Source organism: Jaculus jaculus, chromosome 5 (genome assembly GCF_020740685.1).
Source record: "Jaculus jaculus isolate mJacJac1 chromosome 5, mJacJac1.mat.Y.cur, whole genome shotgun sequence".
In the NCBI taxonomy this organism is placed as follows: Eukaryota; Metazoa; Chordata; class Mammalia; order Rodentia; family Dipodidae; genus Jaculus; species Jaculus jaculus.
Window position 1 is genome coordinate 88,989,289 of NC_059106.1, and position 20,687 is coordinate 89,009,975.

Sequence of the window (20,687 nt, forward strand, 5' to 3'; positions counted from 1 at the left end):
AAGAGAAGCTAATTTGAAAACTGAGTGGCATTTTTAGGCTATCAGCTTAATAGTCCTTTCTGCCCTCTTGTGGGAGAAAGCTGAAGCACACTCAAGTTGCAGAAGTATGATATAAACAATCAGGAGTACATGCACACACAATCACACAATTTTAGTTATAAAAATTTCAACAAGAAAATAAATAGCCTGTATCTTATCCACCATGTATTTACTAGTCTTCAAAACAAAAACATAAATCAACAACAGAATAAAATTTTACCTCTTACTATCTTTGCTTTACTGCTTAACTAGTTATTTTGCAACTAAATTTACTTCTTTAAATAAAGGTCCACATATAGAATTTAGATTTTGTTATCATAAAAATTCTGAAATAAGTCTGACACATAGCTATGGCAGGAAATTATTTCTAACAGAAAAAAATGACTTTCCCATGAAGTAAAAATTTAAATTTATTGCTGGCATAGATTTCCTCCCATTCAATAGGTCATCTACTGACTTGGTTGATGTTTTGTTTAGCAGTGTTTTAGGTTTTTAGTTTCATGAGATCCCATTGGTTGAGTGTTTGTCTTACTTCCTGGGATGCTGGAGTATTATCCAGAAAGTCTTTCCATATGCCTGCATCTTGAAGTATTCTTACACTTTTCCATCTAGTGAGCTTCAGGTCTTATATTGAAGTCTTTCATCCAGTTGGAGTTGGAAAGACAGAGGAGAACAAAAGGAATGAGACAACAAAACACAAGAACTACCTTGAAAGAGAAGGGTCCTCAGGGAGGGAGGGAAAAACAGAGGAGGGGGGCAAAAGAGAATAAAGGGCAGGTAACATGATCAAATTACTGTATGTTCATATATTGAAGTTCTAAATTTAAAACATTAAATTTATAACTCCCCAATATCTGACTGCTACTCTCACAACACAGAACCCGAAACCTCATGGGGAATACACCCCACTGAGGGGGGCCCCCAGCAGAATGGGGGCAGGGATGCAGGAAAAGATGGTACTAACACTTGATGTGTCCATACTAAGCATGTCTGATATATATATTAAACTTACAGTACAGAATACCCATTATTAAGTATTAAAATGAAATGGTAATGTACACCCCTTGACATTCCTGAAAATCTGAAATTGACAAAACTTGTGTTTCCATTTAGAAGTCAGAGAAATGTTAAATTTTAATGTTGAGTTACCAATCAATAAACTATTAGCCAAGTATTCACTGGAAAAAGTGCACGTAATGCAATGAGTTGTTTATGCCAAACTACAAAGAAGAAATTTACTAACCAAATATGAAAACAGGAAACTATTATCAGTCTAGCTATTAGTGAAATAAAACATGTAAATATGAAAAATGATCAGGATGAAAATTACTTGCTCTTCGAAGACCAAAGTAGCAAAATATAGTCTAAAAAAATTATGAAATAATTCAAGATCAAGCATGATCAATCCTCTTTAAAAAAAAATCAGTAAACAGATGAATTCTTGCTTCCTAAATTATGAAGGGTAATATGGCACAGTCTCTATTTTAATGTTTCTAGACAAAGAAGTCCTGTCATAGACTTAAGTATCTTTACTCCTACAAGATAAAATTACTGACTTTTTGTGTAGGGGGCTAAAAGTATACCAAAAAGATTTCTCTTCTCTCTTATGGGATGCCTTTTTTGAAACAGTGGCCCTCTTTGACCACACTGAAGAAAATACTGACACTACAGAGTCTTCTCAGATATTCTGAGCTAAAGGACAATTTCCAATAAATTCTTATAAAAAACCTAGTCAAATTCATGTTTGGAACAGTATCAATAGATGATCTACTTCAGAATGACCTTTCAAATAATATGGAAATATCCTCTAAAATGAATGCTTCCAACAATTTCCAAATAAACATTGAGATAATTACTGTAAAAGCATGAAACAATAACAATGGCTATTTGTAAGCAGGGTTTTATGTAGAGTTGTATAAGAATTATCAGCAGCTCCCATTTACAACATCTGTATTTCTAGGTCAAGTAATTTAGTGTATCTATAATAATCACTGGTGCTGCAGTTAATTAAAAAAATAAACAATAATGAAACATAAAAAAGAGTTTCCAACCAGAACAGATAAGGCCTCCTTAACAGGGTCAACATTAGCTATAATGAGCTACCTTTATTCCTTAGCTGTGAGACATAACTCACCTCTTGAATGGTACTGCTTCCTGAGAAGTTCAGGTTGTACTCCCGCTGGACTTCACGGTGGGTGATGATCAGCATGAAGTTTTGATTTAATGATTCCTGCAGGGTACTGAAAGGGTTGAAAGAAAAACAAGGATCTCAGAGATGAACAAGTTCTAGCTTGCTTTACAGCTAGCTGCAAAAACCCCAGGAGTACCCTAACCTCCACAAAGGCAAGTCCAGGCCCAGTGTTAACATCTTTACAGCTCCTAAAGGCAAAAGAGCACACTGAGAACAACCAAGGGGGGCTAACCTGTTAACTCCTTCTCTACCAAGGTATTTTAAAGCTATAATTGTAAATATCTTGCATACATACAAATTTTCTACTTATGCAACTCTCTACCTATTTATTTCCTCCAAGAAAACCAGCTGTCATCTACATCAAATTCTATTTAAATATCTACTAAGACTGATTCAAATCTAAATGAACTAGAAGTGCAAGGAGAAAACCATGAAACTATTGAAGGCTGTGTAAGAATAGAACTGTAATTTCAAAGTCAAAATTGAGAAGATATTGAGATCTATAGAACTCTAATTATTATGCCAAAAATCCTTTAGCTGCTTTCTCTTAAGACATGGCAATACACAGAATCCACAAACTGGAGATTTCACAACATTTTCTAAATCCTATGGCATAATACTAAAATGTTAGCTATGTGTCAGAACCATAAAAAATATATTAAATTGGACTGAAGAGAGATGGCTTAGTGGTTAAGGTACATGCCTGAGAAGCCTAAGAGGCCAAGTTCAATTCTCCAGGTCCCACATAAGCCAGATGCACATCATGGTGCATATGTCTAGAGGTTGTCTGTAGTGGCTGGAGGCCCTGGCGCAACCACATTCATATTCTCTCTCTCTCTCTCATAAATAAATCAATTTTTTTAAAAGAATATATTAAATTAGTCACACAATGTAAGAATTAAGTCATGATTCCATTTCATGTCAATATTAAACACAACTTCATCAATGATACAGATAAAAATCAACTACTATTAAGTCTAAAAATATGTGTACTGCTTGTTTCAAACATCTTTTTGTCATGCCTATAACATCAAAAAATATAGCCAATACGCTTCATGACTCTCATTTTCATCACTCCTCCTTTACCAATCTGTAAACATATACTAACCATACAGATATGATGAATAACGATTACAATGAGGCACCTAATCTATTTGTCCTCTGGTCTCCCATAAAACTCAAAGGGTAATTATATAACAGTACAGGGAAATCGTTCATGTATGTCATGAGATGTCGTTGATAAAATTTTTAAATCCAAATAAAATAGAGATTCTTACTCTAGCCCCCTGGAATCCAATACATAGTCACAAACTGGCCTGAAACACACAGAATCCTTCTACCTCAACCTAGACAGTGATGTGTACCATCACACCCAGCCAAAATAAGAGTTTCTTGATGCAAGAAGATTTGCCACTACTTTGTTAACACTTAGGCATAATACTTGAGACACTGTGGATTTTTAGTGAGTAATAAATAAGCTGTGACTTTCCAAAAGGTCAAAGTCTTACTCAACAGTATTTCACACAACAATGTTACCCTCTGGTACATGGGGCCACAGCAGCAAGGGTTGGCTTGAGGCATAGGAAAAGCCAGGGGAGGGCATATTCCACTCACACAAGAGCTATTCTCAAACTCAAGAAACTTGAAGGGAGAACCAGGGAACAACAGAGGAACACATCTCGAGGTAAAGGATCGCATGGACCAGAAGGAGAACTAGAGCCACCATCCACAGCCTCCTCTCCCCCACTGCCAGCACAAGCCATAGCAAGCACCAGAGACCTGGGGAAGGAAGCTCACAGCACATAGCACCTGCCACCACAGCACTGATCCAGCAACCCAGGCAGCCTACTTGAACCCACAGTGCACCAAAGAGAGACCCAAGCAGAAACATAGGAAAATTGAGACCAAAAGATAACTGGGATTACACCAAATAAACCTGTATGTAGGGCTGAACTGGAAGTGCTAACTGCACCTCCCACATCAGTATAAAATATATGTTAAATCCGATTGATGGTAAGATTTGCCATTCTTAAATAAGCTATATTTTGGGCTCGTTATTTGTTGCTTCTTGATTTACAGTGACATTGTTTCCTATTCTGTTGTACATTAGGGAAGGGTCTCACTTGGTCACAAGCTGACTTGGAACCCTCAACGAACCAGAAACCTTAACCTCCTAGTTGACAGGATTAAGGGTGTGGGGCACAACACACTCTAAGGGACAGTGAGTTTGCTAGAGGATCTGAATGTCAAAACACCTACTCTTGCATAAATGCACTGTGCTGCTTTTCATTGAGTGTGTACATTATTTAGTTAAATTTTAGAATCTACCTGTATTTTGTTCCACTCAGCCTACATGAATATGCTCACAGCAGGCAAACCCAACACCTACAGTAACTTTTGGAGATACTCTGAGGTCTTAAGAGCCAACAATACCACCTTATGCTCCTACCCAGAAGATATATAACATCAGATTGATTGATACATCTAATGATACTGCAACTAACTAGAAAATCCAAGGATTAAATTAATCCAAGATGCAAAAATATATACATTATAACACAAGAAACACCAAAAATCAAGACAATATATATCCACCAAAAAGTTATTAATGCATCAGAAATGACCTCCAGTAAGAATGAGTTAGAGGAAATGCCTGAGAAACATTTCAAAAGAATGATTATAAATATGCTCAAAGAAGTCAAAGGGGAAATCAAAGGAATCAAAGAAGACACAGGACACCAATTTAATGAAATAAAAAGGTCAATACAAGACATAAATAAGAAAACAGAAATAATAAAGACAAAACAGAATTACTAGCAATGAAGAATACGGCTAATGGAATTTTTAAAAAAAAAAAACTGTAGAAATCTCACCAGTAGAATGGATGAAGGAGAGGAAAAAATATCTAAACTAGAAGAGCAGCTGGCAGATCTAATACTGTCCAACAAAGACAAAGACAAACTAATAGGAAAGCATGAATGGGAATATCAGAATGTTTGGGACACTATGAAAAAATCAAAAATAAGAAATTCAGGATATGGTACGAAAAAAAAGAATTACACTCCAAAGGCATAGTAGGTGTTTTGAACAAAATCAGAGAAGAAAACATGCCCCAAATTGGAAAAAGGTGTCATTGCAGATATAGAAGTCCTTTAGAACACCAACCAGACAAAACCTGGAAAGAACCTCTCCTCACCATATTATAATTAATCTACCAAACATACAAACCAAAGAAAAAAATATTGAAAGCAGTTAGAGAGAAAAATCAAGTTACCTACAAAGGCAAGCCCATCAGGATCACAGCAGTTTACTCAACACAAACTTTAAAAGCCAGAAGGACTTAGAGTAATGTATTCCAAGTTCTGAAAGATAAAAACTGTCAACCAAGGGCTGGAGAAATGGCTTAGCAATTAAGCACAAGCCCATGAAGCCTAAGGACCCTGGTTCGAGTATCGATTCCTCAGGACACACATTAGACAGATGAACAAAGGGGCACATGTGTCTGGAGTTCCTTTGCAAGAGCTAGAAGACCTGGCATGCCCATATTCTCCCCCTCCCCTCTCTCTCTCTCTCTCTCACTCTCTGTCTGTTGTTCTCAATAAATAAAATAAAAAAAATTAAATAAATAAATAAAAATAAAGAAAAAACTTTTAAAAAACTCTCAAACAAGGTTACTTTATCCTGAAAAGCTATCCATGCAAATAGATGGAGAAATAAGGCCATTCCACAACAAAGGAAGGCTAAAGGGATATTTGAAGACAAAACAGCTCTACAGAAAATACTTGAAAGAATTCTCCATGCTGAAGAGAAAGAAAAGCGCACATATAAGAAACCTGGAGAAAAACAAACAAACAAAACTCAAATACTAGTTAACACAAGAGAGCAATGGCAAAACGGGAAAAAACTACAAAAAAAATAGCAAAAACAAATACACACCTTTCAATAATATCTCTTAATATCCACGGCCTCAATGCCCTAACCAAAAGACACAGGTTTGCAGACTGGGTTAAAAAGGAGAATCCTTCAATTTGTTGCCTGTAAGAAACTCTCCTTCCTACAAAGGATGAACACTATCTTATGTTGAAAAGTTGGGAAATGTTGTTTCAAGCAAACTGGCCTATAAAACAAGCAGGGGTTGCTATCCTAATATCTGACAAGATGGCCTTCAGTCCCACATTAGTTAGGAATGTTAAGGAAGGCCACTATATATTGAATAAAGGCACACTCCAATAGAAGGACATTATAATCCTAAACATAGAGGCACATAACATGGGGGCTCCCAACTTCATCAAACAAACACTGTTAGAACTAAGGTCACAGACAGCACCAAACACAGTTGTAGTGGGTGACTTCAACACCTCATTTCATCAATTGACAAGTCATCCCAGCAAAAAACAGAGATGTATCTGGATTAAATAAGGTCATAAAAGAAATTGACCTAACATTGCATTCTATCTGACTATAATGGAATGAAACTACAAATCAATAGCAAGAAAAGCTATAGAGCATATACAAAATCATGGAAACGAAACAACATACTACTAAATATTGAATGGGTCACTCAAGAAATCAAGAAGGAAAATCTAAAACTTCAGAGAGTCAAATAATAATGAGGACATAATATACCAAAACCACTGGGACACAATGAAGGCACTCCTAAGAAGGAAATTTATAGCTTTCAATGCAAGCATTAAGAAATTAAAAAGGTGTCAAGTAATGATCTAATAATGCTTTATGTAAGCCTTGGAAAAAGAAGAACGAGGCAAACAGAAAATGCATACATGGGAAGAAATAATAAGGATTACGGCAGAAATTAATGAAATAAAAACCAAAAAAAAAAAACAAAGAATCAATGAAACAAAGAGTTGCTCCTTTGAAAGGATTAACAAAACTGATAAACCATTAGCAAATCTGACCAAAATAAAGAAGAAAAACAAATTAATAAAATTAGAGATGAAAAAGGTAACATCACAACAGATACCAGAAAAATTCAAAAAATCATAGGGACATACTATAAAAACATATACTCCACTGAGTATGAAAATCTGAAAGAAATGGATGATTTCCTTGATTTATATGACCTACCTAATTTAAGTCAAGATGAGATTAATCAATTAAATAGACCTATAACAAGTATAGAGATCCAAGCAGTTATCAAAAATCTCCCAACTAAAAAAAAAAAAAAAAAAGCCCAGGACCAGATGGATTCAGTGCTAAATTTTACCAGTTATTCACAGAAGAACTAACACCACTGCTTCCTAAGCTTTTCCATACTATATAAAAAGAAGGAATCCTAACAAATTCCTTCTATGAAGCCAGCATCACCCTGATATCAAAACCAGGCAAAGATGGAACAAAAAAAGAAACTTACAGATCAATCTCCCTCATGAACATAGATGCAAAAATTCTCAACAAAATATTGGCAAGCAGAATACAAGAATATATCAGAAAGATCATTCATCCAAACCAAGTAGGCTTTACCTGGAGATGCAAGGATGGTTCAACATACACAAATTGAGAAATGTAATTCATTATATAAGAGGATGGAAGGACAAAAATCACATGATCATCTCATTAGATGCAGAAAAAGCATTTCACAAAATCCAACATCCCTTCATGATAAAAGTCCTACAGAGACTGGGAATAGAAGGAACATATCTCAATATAATAAAGGCTATTTATGACAAGCCTTCAGCCAACAAATTACTAAATGGGGAAAAACTGGAAGCTTTTCCACTAAAATATGGAACAAGACAAGGATTTTCACTGTCAACACTTCTATTTAATACAGGACTGGAAGTGTTAACCATAGCAATAAGGCAAGAAACACACATAAGAGGGATACAAATTGAAAAGGAAGAGATCAAGTTATCATTATTTGCAGATGACATGATTCTATGTATGAAGGACCCAAAGACTGTACCAGCAAACTGTTAGAGCCAATAAACACCTACAGCTATGTAGCAGGATACAAAATAAATACACTGAAATCAGTAGCCTTCCTATATGCTAACAACAAACACACAGAGGATGAACTCAGAGAATCACTCCCATTCACAATTTCATCAATAAATAAATATATATATAAATAAATAAATAAAGTACCTTGGAATAAATCTAACCAAGGAAGTGAAGAATCTCTACAATGAAAACTTTAAAACATTCAAGGGAGAAATTGCAGAAGACATTAGGAAATGGAAAAATATCCCTTGTTCTTGGAATGGAAGAATCAATATTGTGAAAATGGCAATCTTACCTAAAGCAATCTACACATTTAAAGCAAACTTCCATTAAAATTCCAACAGCATTCATCATGGAAATAGAAAAAAATAATCCAAAAATTCATTTGGAAACACAAAAAAACCTCGAATATCTAAAACAATACTGAGCAAAAAAATAAGGCTATCACCATACCTGATTTTAACCTAAGCTACAGAACCACAGTCACAAAAAAGGCATGGTATTGGCACAAAAGCAGACACGTAGATCAATAGAATAGAAAAGAGGACCCAAATGTAAGTCCAGGTAACTATAGCCACCTGATAGTCAATAAAAATGCCAAAAACACTCATGAGAGAAAAGACAGCCTCTTCAACAAATTGTGTTGGGAAAACTGGATATGTATCTGTACAGGGATGAAAATAAATTCTTCTCTCTCTCCATGTACAAGAATTAAGTCCAACTGGATTACAGACCTTAACATCATACCTGAAACTCTGAAACTGCTACAGGAAAAAGTAGGGGAAACCCTTCAACATACTGGTCTTGGCACAGACTTTCTGAATATAACCCCAATTTCTCAGGCAAAACAAATTAACCACTGAGACCTCATGAAATTACAAAGATTTTGTACTGCAAAGGACACTGTGAGTAAAGCAAAGAGGCAACCTTCCAAATGGGAAAAAATCTTTTCCAGCTATCTAACTGATAGAGGATTAGTATCTAGGATATACACAGAACTCAAAAATTTAAATGATAAGAAATCAAAAATCCTATTAAAACATGGGCAATGGAAGTAAATAGAGAGTTCTCAAAAGAAGAAGTATGGATGGTAGATTGTTGCTAAAAAATTTTCAGTACCAGAGATGGGATACCTTCCAGTGCGTTGTTGGCCATTGCTGAGGCCCTTGGTTTCCCAACAGGAATAGATGGTAAGACCCTACTTCTGAAGACTCCATATACGTGGGCTGCAAGGCCACTGAGAAATCCTGCTGGAACTGAGCTGATAGCCTCTTCCATGTAAACCAGCTGACAGAAACCTGAAAGAAACCATTCTGCATGCAGTTCAATGGGAGAAAGAGAGGTCACCTGTAAAGATGCTCAACAGTGGACACTGCAAGCCTTATATTTGGCCAGCCAGGCCAAATGAGCCAACGGGTGCAATAGTGGCACGTCTGTTATGGGGGAAACCAACTGCCCTCTAATTGGACTGCCGCTCCATAGGAGGGAATACATCCCTGTTACTGAAAACTTAAAACAGGGGTAGTCATGAGCCCCAGGGGTGTAATGTCTCCTGCTGTCTGGAAAAATGTATATACTATGCTTATCATACTGCCCAATAAGCACTTCTCTTAATGTTCATACCCTTATATTAATGCTACTTGCACTTTTGGTAGAGAATCTTCTCTTTTCAGATGGCAGTGACTCAGAAGGTATCATGATGATGGAAAGAAACGACCACAGTGCGCAGTACTGCAATATCGCTACCACACCTTCCAAGGCTCAGGGTCGAATGTGGAAGAGGTGGTGGAAAGATTGTAAGATCCAAAGGAAGGGTAGGACTCCTTACAACATGCTCCCTCCAGACACAAAATGGCCTGGATATCCATGACCTCACAGTGCCTGACACTACCTGCACAACACCATCTAAGAGGAGGAAAAGATCATGACATCAAAATTAAATGAGAGACTGATTGAGATGGGGAGGATGTATGATGGACAATGGAGTTTCAAAGGGGAAAGTGGGGGGAGGGAGGGTAGTACAATGGGGTAATTTTTATAATCATGGAAGTTGTTAATAAAAATTTGGAAGATATAAAAAAAATACGGGTGGCATATAAGCATCTAAAAAAATGTTATACATCCCTAGTCATGAGGGAAATGCAGATTAAAACTATGTTGCGATTCCATTACACTCCTGTCAGATTGGCTACCATCATGAAAATAAATGACTATAAATGCTAGCAAGGATGTGGGAAAAGAGGAACCCTTCTACACTGTTGTTGGGAATGCAATCTGGTCCAACCATTGTGGAGATCAGTGTGTGGAAGTTCCTAAGACAGCTAAAAATAGATCTACCATATGACCCTGCTATAGCACTCCTAGGCTTATATCCTAAGGACTCATCTTAGTACCTTACAGAACCTTGTTCAACCATGTTTACTGCCACTCAATTTACAATATCTGGGAAATGGAACCAGCCTAGATGTCCATCAACAGATGAGTGGATAATGAAGATACGGCACATTTATACAATGTATTTCTAATCAGTGGGAAATAAAAATGAAGTTATGAAATTTGTAGGAAAATGAATGGATCTGGAAAGGATTATACTAAGTGAGGTAACCCAGGCCCAGAAAGCCAATGTCACATGCTCTCTCTCATATGTGGATCCTAGCTACAGATGACTGGACTTCTCTGTGAGTAGGAAGAAAACTCAGTAGCAAAGGGCAATAAGCTAGAAAAGAGATATGAAGGGAAGAGAAAGGAAGGGAGAGGGCTACTTAATAGGATGGCATTGTATATATGTAAGTAGAAGAATAGATTAATGGGGGTGAAAAGGCCCAAGTGAGTTCAGGGGAAGAGACTGAGTAAAGGAAAGGTGGAGGAAGGGTTAATCAAAATCTAAAAGGATATAAATAAATCATGCGGATACCTACTTTTTTGGACAATGGAACACTCCGAAGACAGATTGCTGCTAGAAATTTTTCAGTGCTGGGGATGGGATACCTTCCAGTGAGTTGTTGGCCAGGGAGGTCCCTGATGTCCCCAAAACATTAGTGGTTATTGCTGAGGCCCTTGATTTCCCACCAGGAATAGATGGCAAGACCCTACTGCTGAAGACTCCACATACTTGTGCTCCAAGGCCACTGAGAAACTGAGCTGATAACCTCCTCCATGTAGACCAGCCAACAGAAGGCTGGAAAAAGCAGTTTTGCATGCAGTTAAATGTGACAGAGAGAAATCACCAGTGAAAATACTCAACAGTTGAGACTGCAAGCCTTATATTTGGCCTGGCAGGACAAATGAGCCAATGGGTGCAATACTGGCGAGTCTGTCATGGTGGAAACCAACTGCCCTCTAATTGGACTGGAGGCCCTGATAATGAAAGCCTAAAACAGGGATAGTCATGAGCCCCAGGGCTGTAATGTCTCCTGCTATCTGGCTAAATGTATATACTATGCTTATCAAAACTGACCACCAAGCACTAATCTTAACATTCATGCCCTTATATTAATGCTACTCTCACTTTTGGTAGGGAGTCATCTCTTTTCAGATGGCAGTGATCTTGGGGTGACTTAGAAGGCATCATGGTGCTGGAAAGAACTGACAGGTGTCCTCAGTACTGCAATTTCTCCATCACACCTTCCAAGGCTCAGGGCCTATTGTGGAAGAGGTGGCGGAAAGAATGTAAGAGCCAAAGGAAGGGTAGGACTTCTTACAAAGCACTCCTCCAAGACATAAAATGGCCTGGATACCCATGACCTGACAGTGCCTGAAACTATCTACACAAGACTATCATAATAGGAGGAAAAGAAAATGACAACAAAATAAAAGAGAGACTGATTGAGATGGGGAGGGGATATGATGGAGAATGGAGTTTAAAAGGGGAAAGCGGGGGCGGTGGGGAGGGCATTATCATGGGATTTTTTTAATAAAAATGGAAGTTGTTAATAAAAAAATTTGAAAAGAAAAATACAGTCCAAGGTTTCTGGCCAGAATAACAAAAATTAGAACGCACTTAAGAAAAGTGGATGGGAGAATTCAGAGCAGAGTTTTGGATATGTTAAGTCTGAATGCCTCTTAGATATCCAATGAATTATCAACATTACAAACAGTACAGTTGAATGTAATAGTCAAAGTCCAAGGGCTGAGCAAATTACTCAATTGTTAAAGTACTTGCCACGAAAACAAGAACAGAGTTTAGATCTTCAGTACTCATCTACAAACTAGGCACTGGGATACAAGCCTATAATTCCAGTGCAGGGGAAACAGATCCAGAAGGATTACCGGGGTTTGTTAGCCAATTAGTTCAACAAAATCAGTGAGTTCCAAGTTCAATAAGAGATCATCTCAAAAATAAGGTTGAGAATGACTGAAGGAAACATCTGACATCAACCTTTTGTCCCCACATGCATGTGAACCCAAACATAAGAGACAAAGTTCAAGTACACAAATGCAGGTCTATGTGTACAACTCCAGGCCTTGCAAGAAGAGGCAGCAAGAGCAGAAGTTCAAGGTCATCCTCAATTACACAGTGAGTTTAAGCCAGCTTGGGTTACATGAGAAGCTGTGTCCCAAATACCCGCCCCCCATGCACACATGCAAACACACACAATAAGCACACCTAAAAACCAACAAATAGGTCAAATATGAGACATAAGGCAGGAGAGTCAGTAGCATACAGACATATAGAGATTATTTAGACTTTGAGGCCAAAAGAAATCACTTATAGAAAGAAATTACCAAAAAAAAAAAAAAAAAGAGAGAGAGAGAGCAAAATTGAGCTCTAGGATAAAGAACTTGAAATAAAGCAAAGGAGGAATCAGTTTTAAGAAGACTGATAAACAGATAAAGAAAAGAAGAATGGGATTATACCAAATACTCCTGAGACATTAAGTGAAATAAGGTCAACAACATTCTAAAGCTCAATATGACTATGATGGAGGGAGTAAGCGATAAATGTAATGGGAAAGGAGGTTCAAATATTAGGCTCAGTTAATGTTCAAATATCAAATATGTATGTTACCTGAATTTCAGTTTGAAAATGGGAAGTAGTGAAAAGCCTGTTGAAATTTTCAAGGCCCTTCACAGATGGAGCTATTTCACCACTATTCTCCAGAGCTTGTTAGAGCCTGGCCGATGTCCCCAAATTTCAAAAATACGACACTATGCTGTGGTGATAACTCATGACTGCCAACTTGATTGGATCTAGAATCAACTAAGAGATGTGCCTGGGGCAAGTGTGTCCATGAGAGCATTCCAGGAAGAATTAACTGAGGAGAGAATACTGAGTGGACATCATCTGAGATTGGGAGGGTGAGTAGTACACTGGGCCCAGATATTAAAAGATATGAGGGGGAAAAGTACTGCTTGGCTGTCTGTCCCTTCTTGCTGGTATGTCTATCTCTATGGTTGCTGCTGCTGTTACTTCAGAGCTTAACTGACATCCAACCCCAGCTTCTTCTGAATTGGACTTAAGACCAACAGCTTTTGAGGTATCTCCAGACCTTCAGGGCCAGATTGGGATTGCTGAAGCATCTCCAGAAACTTCCAAGTTCTGAAGGGCATCAGCATGTAATCATGCTGGATATCCGGCCCCTACTGTGAATGAATCCCCTCATGAAAGATTCATTCTATCAGTCCTGTTCCTCTAGTGAAGCATTAGTGAACCCTGTTCATGTTGTTTTCATCCTCCTTTCCTTTGTCCTTTCCAAATATCATATAGCTTTCAGAAGACTTCCAAGCCAACCACCTGCATAGTATATGGATCTCCTCTTCTCTGAGTTCCTGTATCACATACTTTACCTCTTAATTATGACCATCCGGTACAATTTGTTTTGTTTCCTACATGAAAGACCTAAGTTCAAGGCTATAAACTTTTTGTGAATAATTTTATTTATTAGTATATCCTTTGACAACTAGCAAACTAGAAGATTACTCAGTTCAGCCCAACAAAGATTTACTAGTTATACATGTTCTAGCATGCATATGAAAAGCTACCAGTTCTCACTTTTTGAGCCATCTATGAAATATTTTACTCAGAAAATTTCAGTTCAGAAAAAGTAACTACACAGGGTCAAGTAATTAAAAACACCTGGAACTCAGTTGCTATTCTGATTCCATGTTCCTTATACCTGAGCATTCTATCTCCCAAATGGCTAGGCTACTTGGGAGTGCTCATCAGGAGTCTATCATCCTTTCACTTTATAACCACTCAATTTCTGTTATTTATAATAATGCAAGAGTAAAATAGAGCACTTCAGAAAGGACTAAAGTGAAGAGAAAATGCTTTGAAATACTACAAAGGACAGATAACAGTTTGACAAGTTGATGTAAAGAATGATTTCAGGCACAGTAGTTTGACCAGAAATGGAGATGGTAGAATGTAAGTACAGGTACAGAATGCAGTAACAAAATGATGGGGAAATGTAAAGAAGAATCTAACTCAGAAAACCTTGTTTGCTCTCATGCCCCACCCCATCTCTGCCTGGCCACTATGAGTTGAGCCCCCTCCTCCACTCCACAGGCTCTCTACCATAATACTCTGGCTGACTACTTATTGGTACAGAAACAAAGGAACCAAGTGACCATGGGCTAAAATCAACAAGCAAAAATAAATTTTTCTTCCTTTTAGAATGTTTTCTCAGGTATATATGTGGTGAAAGCAATGAAAAGCTGACACACTACTAGACCTTGCATTGGTCATGATAAAACCATATATAGGAAGAGGAAACTGAGGCCCAATCTATGCTCACAGCAAATCAGAGGGACACAAAGATCAATTGCAAAAGATTTCCCCCCACCACAAGTACAGTAATGGTGAATCAAAGAGGTCTAGGCAGCAGGTGATGGTGATTTCAACATATCCTACCAAAAAGACATGAACCAAGAGGACAGCCTGTTTCTGAGCTGCTCACAAGGAAAGGCCATCACAATGTACAGCTCTGGTGTCAAGAGTTGTCATTGAATGCTGAGAAGTGCATCAAGATGCTAGGGATGTTAGTGGCCTCTGTCAGCTCATCCAGGTATCACTCATGATAATTCCAAGATAAGCTCGTCTTTGGAGGGTTCTGTCTGCAGCTGAGACATGGTTCTGATTGCCTTTGGAACCTGACATTCTAGTCCTGATCCAAACTTATTATCTAGCCTCCTTCAAGAACCCATGGCCATTATACTTCAATAGCGGTGAAATCCCAGTCCTTGCTCTTGCTCCAAGGATACTCTGCCCTTACCCTCTGCCCCCAGTTCTCAGAGTGCTATCCTGACAGCCACTGAAAGACAAGAGCCCAGAGTTCTGCTCCCTGACACCTGGCCAGGGTTCTGGGCCAGGACAGATGCTTCTAGGCCCAATGTCCCAAATCACATGTCAACACTTAAGAGCTTAGGGAAATGAGGAAAATCACTGGACCTCTTTTGCATTAGGGCCCTTTACACATAGACCCAGAGTCAGGAGAAAGAGTGGGAGACATTATGGCTTCTATAGTTCAATCCTTAACCTCTTTCTTTACACTGAGAAGAGACACTACCTCTCAAAAGAGTTGCAGCCAATGCTATAAAAGCCCAAGGGGCTGTCAGAGGGTATCCCTTTAATAAACACACTCAGTGTAGGCTACAGACAAGGACCTCAAGTTTAGGTTCTCTCAAAAGCTAAGTCTGAGACAAGGCTTGGTCTCCAGCTAATGATGTTATTGTTAAGTGGTAGAAAATTTAGGAGTCTACTAAGACAAAACAGGTCACGTGGAGGGACTGCCCTTGAATGGGGAAATGGGATTCTAGCCCCTTCTCCTTTCTCTTTGCTTCTGCCCACAAGGTGAGCAGTGTCCTCTGCCATATTCTCCTGACTATGATGAACTGAGTTGCCGCAGGCCCAAAGGTAACAGGTTCCAGTGATTATGAAATGAAATTACTTAAACCTTAAGTCAAAACAAAACTTCAACATGTCTTATATTATGGAAGGCCTCAATTGTTAAGGAGCTCAGAACTTAAAACATCTTGACATTATTAATCCTATGCATATGTTTGATATTTTTAGTGCTTGCTTTTATGCAATTCCATAGCTATGTTTCTTGATTTTGACTGGCAGACAGGTTTGACAAGACTAGCATCAACTGCCAGACCACTTTAGAAGAATATCAATGTAATCTAATTCATTGATTTCAGGATATCTATGAGATAGTATGCATGCATGCATGCACACATAAATGACAGGCATGGGACTTTAAACTACTCAAGATTTAAGAAGTCAGATTTGAATTCCTGCTCCATTAGAGTTTCTTGTTTTAGCTTGACAAGTCAATCATTTCAACAGTTTTATTAAGTGCCAATCATATCCCAGGCCCCATTTTAGGCACTTCTCTACAAATACTCAGTTTTTCTTCTTTAGAAACAGAGTAATTTTTCTATCATATAAGTATTAAGTTTTTAAAAACACTAGTAAAAATTTCATTGCATGTAAATTATGAGGTTACCTATCATGACATTAAAAATAAAAGATCTCAGAGATGCCCAAACTTTAAAGTCTTAGGATGACAATAAAATATCAACAAAATGATCTAAAGTGCTTTTATCTTACTTTGTTTTGTTGTGCACATGTGTAACTACAGTATATGTACACATGTGTATATGCATGCTCATTGTGCATATACAAATGGAGGTTAGAGGAGAAAGTTGAGTGTCCTCTTTTCATTTATTCTGTATCTTTGAAATGGAGTCTTTACTTCAACCAGACCTACCATTTTACACTGCTTTTTTGTTGGTGGTGGTGATGCTGTATTCAGTCAGTGGTCTCTCCTGCCCCACATATCAAGCATTACAGAAATGTGTGGCCACACCCAGCTGTCAATCAAATTCAGGCAGTCAGAGACCCTCATTCTTCCATAGCAAATGCTCTTAACTGCTGACTTTTCTCCCCAGCCCTATAGAATGCTTTTGTAATTTAGGAGTCTATATAGAATAAGTTTTTTCTTCATGGAACATATTTGCGTATCATACCTAATATTATCCAGATTGATAAGAATTCTTTTTCATACAAAATCTAGCCTCAAACTATAGTGATCCTCCTACCTCTGCCTCTCGAGTGTGTATGCCACCAAAACTGGCTTTGAGGTTGGTATAACACACTCATGATCCTACTTCCTATGATTTCTCAATGGAGAGCAATATTCTAATCTAGCCTGATTCATTTAGTCATTAACAGTAATAGCTGTTTTTCCAAAGTGCTACTTATGTATCAGGCCTTAAGAACATCTTATCCTTTCCTGCTTGAGCCAACATAAGCCGTGGGCACTAATGGGGATGGGTGGCTCTCACACTAGCACTTCAGGATCAAGAATGATTTGTCCCCAAGCTTCAACATCAGCAGACTTTATAAGCACACATCTACAATACCAAGGGCAATTCCTCGTCCAACTAGCAGTTTATGCCTGGGGCCCCAGTGCTTCTTCCAGTTAGCACCAGTAATCATTCCCATGGAGAGGAGAGCAAGAGTCTGCAGCTGGCATTCTTCCCCCAGCAGTTCCAGAGGAACCAAGCCTCTCAAACTAACACAATGGGATCCTTCAGTGAGGAAGACTTCTGCATTCCTCCTGCCCACAACTAATTTGACTTTGGAGAAAGGGAAGCCCAGACCTGAAACTAATTAGATAATAAGAAAACAAGTTTTATTTTGTCTTTTTTGTTTTATTTTGATTTTGGATAGGTTTTCTTTCTTTCTCTCTCTCTCTCTTTCTCTCTCTCTCTCTCTTTTTTTCCTTTTCCTCTTTTCTGAAGAATGGTCTCACCAGGGCTGTCCTGGGAGTCAGTCTGTAGCCCAGGACTATCTTGAACTTAACAAAGACTTCCTTTACCCCAGCCTTCAAAGGGAAGAGTTGGTGGAGGTGCACCACCAAACCCAGCTAACTTTATCACAGAAACTGCTCTTTCCTAAAACACAAGCACACAGAATCTCCAACTAGTTAATTTGAACTGCCACTATTACAAACTCTACTCCTAGGGAAGGGCAAAAGTACATTTGCCCATATATACATATAGCTAATCGCTTGCCAGTTTTTCTTTTCTTTTTTTTTCTCCCCCTAATGTTCATTTTTAAATTCACTTACATGAGGCCTATTCAGTAGGACAGAAGTCTAATCTGGTACTGGAAAGAAGGTCAGAATTCCATGGCCAGGCAACTCGTAGGCTAGTGAGAAGCACCCACTGCTCCCTATATAAGATAACTGGGCTTACACACCAAAAACTCCCTCAAATAACTATGCATATCCCCTTTAATCGAAACTATTCTTATTCTTGGTTGGAGTATCTATTTTATTTTACAAATGGCAGAGAAATTTCAGGAGATCCAAGACCCATTAATATGACAAGAAAATATAGTTGACTGCCTACCGTAGGATATGCCTCTTCTACCACATCTGCCAGGGCCCATGAGAAACTGCAGAAGAAACAGCAACACAAGCACTACTTCCACTGATAGCCTGAAAACCAGCTCCAAGGGAATGGCAAAAGACACAGTGGTCACTCAAACTACATTGAATCAGCCAGGCATAGTGGTGCAGGCCTTTAATCCTAGCAATTAGAAGCAGAGGTAGGAGGATCACCATAAGTTTGAAGACACCCTGAGACCACACAGTGAATTCCAGGTCAGCCTGGACTACAGAGAAACCCAAGCTTGAAACACCAAAAATGGAAAAATAAAATAAAAAAATTTAAAACAAAATCAAATCAGAAATTCAGAGACTACAGTAAACTCAACACTAACCCAGTCTGCTAAAAGACCTGCCAAAGCTCAGAGGCCACTGCAGAAGAGGGGGAGGGATAATTCTAAGAGCCACAAGGGGGCAGAAATGTCCTGAAGCACAGCCCCTCCCCCATACAGACTGAAACCTTAATCACCCACAGTGAACACCAATAACTACACTGAGAGAGCCCTCATGGAAAGTGAGACCAGAGGAGATAAGATTACACTCTATAAAAGTTTTTTTAATGTAAAAAGAAAATCTTCCATACAAGTAAAAGCCCAGATGGATTCATGGTAGAATTCTATCAAACATTCAAGAACTACCTAAATACCAACTCTTTTTTTCAAAATTTTCCAAAATACACAAAAGGAAAGAAAAATTTTCAAATTCATTTAACAAAGCTAGCATCATCCTAATCCCTAAACAAAACTTAAAAAAAAAAAACTCCTAGCATAGACAAATACCTTCAGTAAAGCTGCAGAATACAAAATCAATAAACTAAAACCAGTAGCTTTCATATACACCAATTAATGAACTCATAAAGAAACAAATCAAGGAAAATTAAATACCTAGGAATAAACCTAACCAATTCTACCTCTAACTCTCTTTCTGTTTCCTTTGCTACCTGTATCTCTCTTTGCTGATAATTATCTTTAAAAGAGAGAGAGAGAGAGAGAGAGAGAGAGAGAGAGAGAGAGAGAGAGAGAGAGAAGAACTAGAAGAGAGGGGAAGGACAGACAAGGGCATATTGAGATGTGAACAGGAGGAAGAAATATAATGAAGAAGGAATTGGAGGATAGGAAGGAAGGAGAAAAGACAGGAATCAACAAAAAATGTATTTGAAATGCCATAAACAAATAAAAAAATAAACATTCAACAGTTTAAAAAAGAATGTATTATCAACCTCAAGTAATTATTACAAAATCTCCCTTTGTATATTTAAAGAAAAGTAATGGAAAGCCGGGTGTGGTGGCGCATGCCTTTAATCCCAGCACTTGAGAGGCAGAGGTAGGAGGATCCCTGTGAGATAGAGGCCAGCCTGAGATTACATAATTTATTCCAGGTAAGCCTGAGCCAGAGTGAGACCCTACCTTAAAAAACAAAAAGAAAGGAGGAAAGAAGGGGAGGGGAGGGGAAGAAGGGAAGGAGAAGGGAGGGAGGGGAGGGGAGGGACGAGGGAGGGAGAAGTGATGGATTACTTACTTCATGTTACACACACACACACACACACAATGGCAATTACTCAAGTCTAAGCACAAAAATTACACTCATGATTTCCCTTCTGGGTACCAAGGAAATGAAACTAGTAAGATCATATTTTCCCTTTACTGATTTATTGATGGACAGATAGACAAGCATACTATTACATATGATACTATATAGTAAGAACTGTTTCATTTTCTTCTTCCTTTTGGAGGTAGTTTGGAATAGGTTGTAAGAAATTTGTCATGGTGATCGGCCTAATTTGAAAAGTTTATTGCTAAATGTTTTTGCATAATTTGAAAAGACTACTGATAAAAGTATCTGAACATATATAGTAATTTTTTAGCAGTGGGCCAAATTGATACAAGTCCACATAGGGAATCTGTATTAGTGGTATTCAAGTAAAAAGCTGACTTCAGTTTAGCAGAGGCTTCTGAGCAGGCCATTTTATATTGGTATGTACACATCAAAATTAAAATCATGCTCATGAAAACTCACAGTCAAAAACAAATATGATATGTCAAAATTAATATATATCTAAGAGACATCTAAGAAGTACAAATTTATGATTATATAAA

At 38.0% G+C, this 20,687-nt stretch overlaps 1 protein-coding gene across 1 annotated transcript in view; it reads right to left on the reverse strand.

The window, feature by feature from the left end:
- Window positions 1-20,687, reverse strand: part of Faf1 (Fas associated factor 1) — a 419,279-nt gene that overhangs the window by 259,610 nt on the left and 138,982 nt on the right. Inside the window, exon 7 of the mRNA XM_004663235.3 lies at window positions 2,174-2,279. Within this exon, the coding sequence (XP_004663292.2) occupies window positions 2,174-2,279 (106 nt within the window). The remainder of the gene's footprint in view (window positions 1-2,173; window positions 2,280-20,687) is intronic.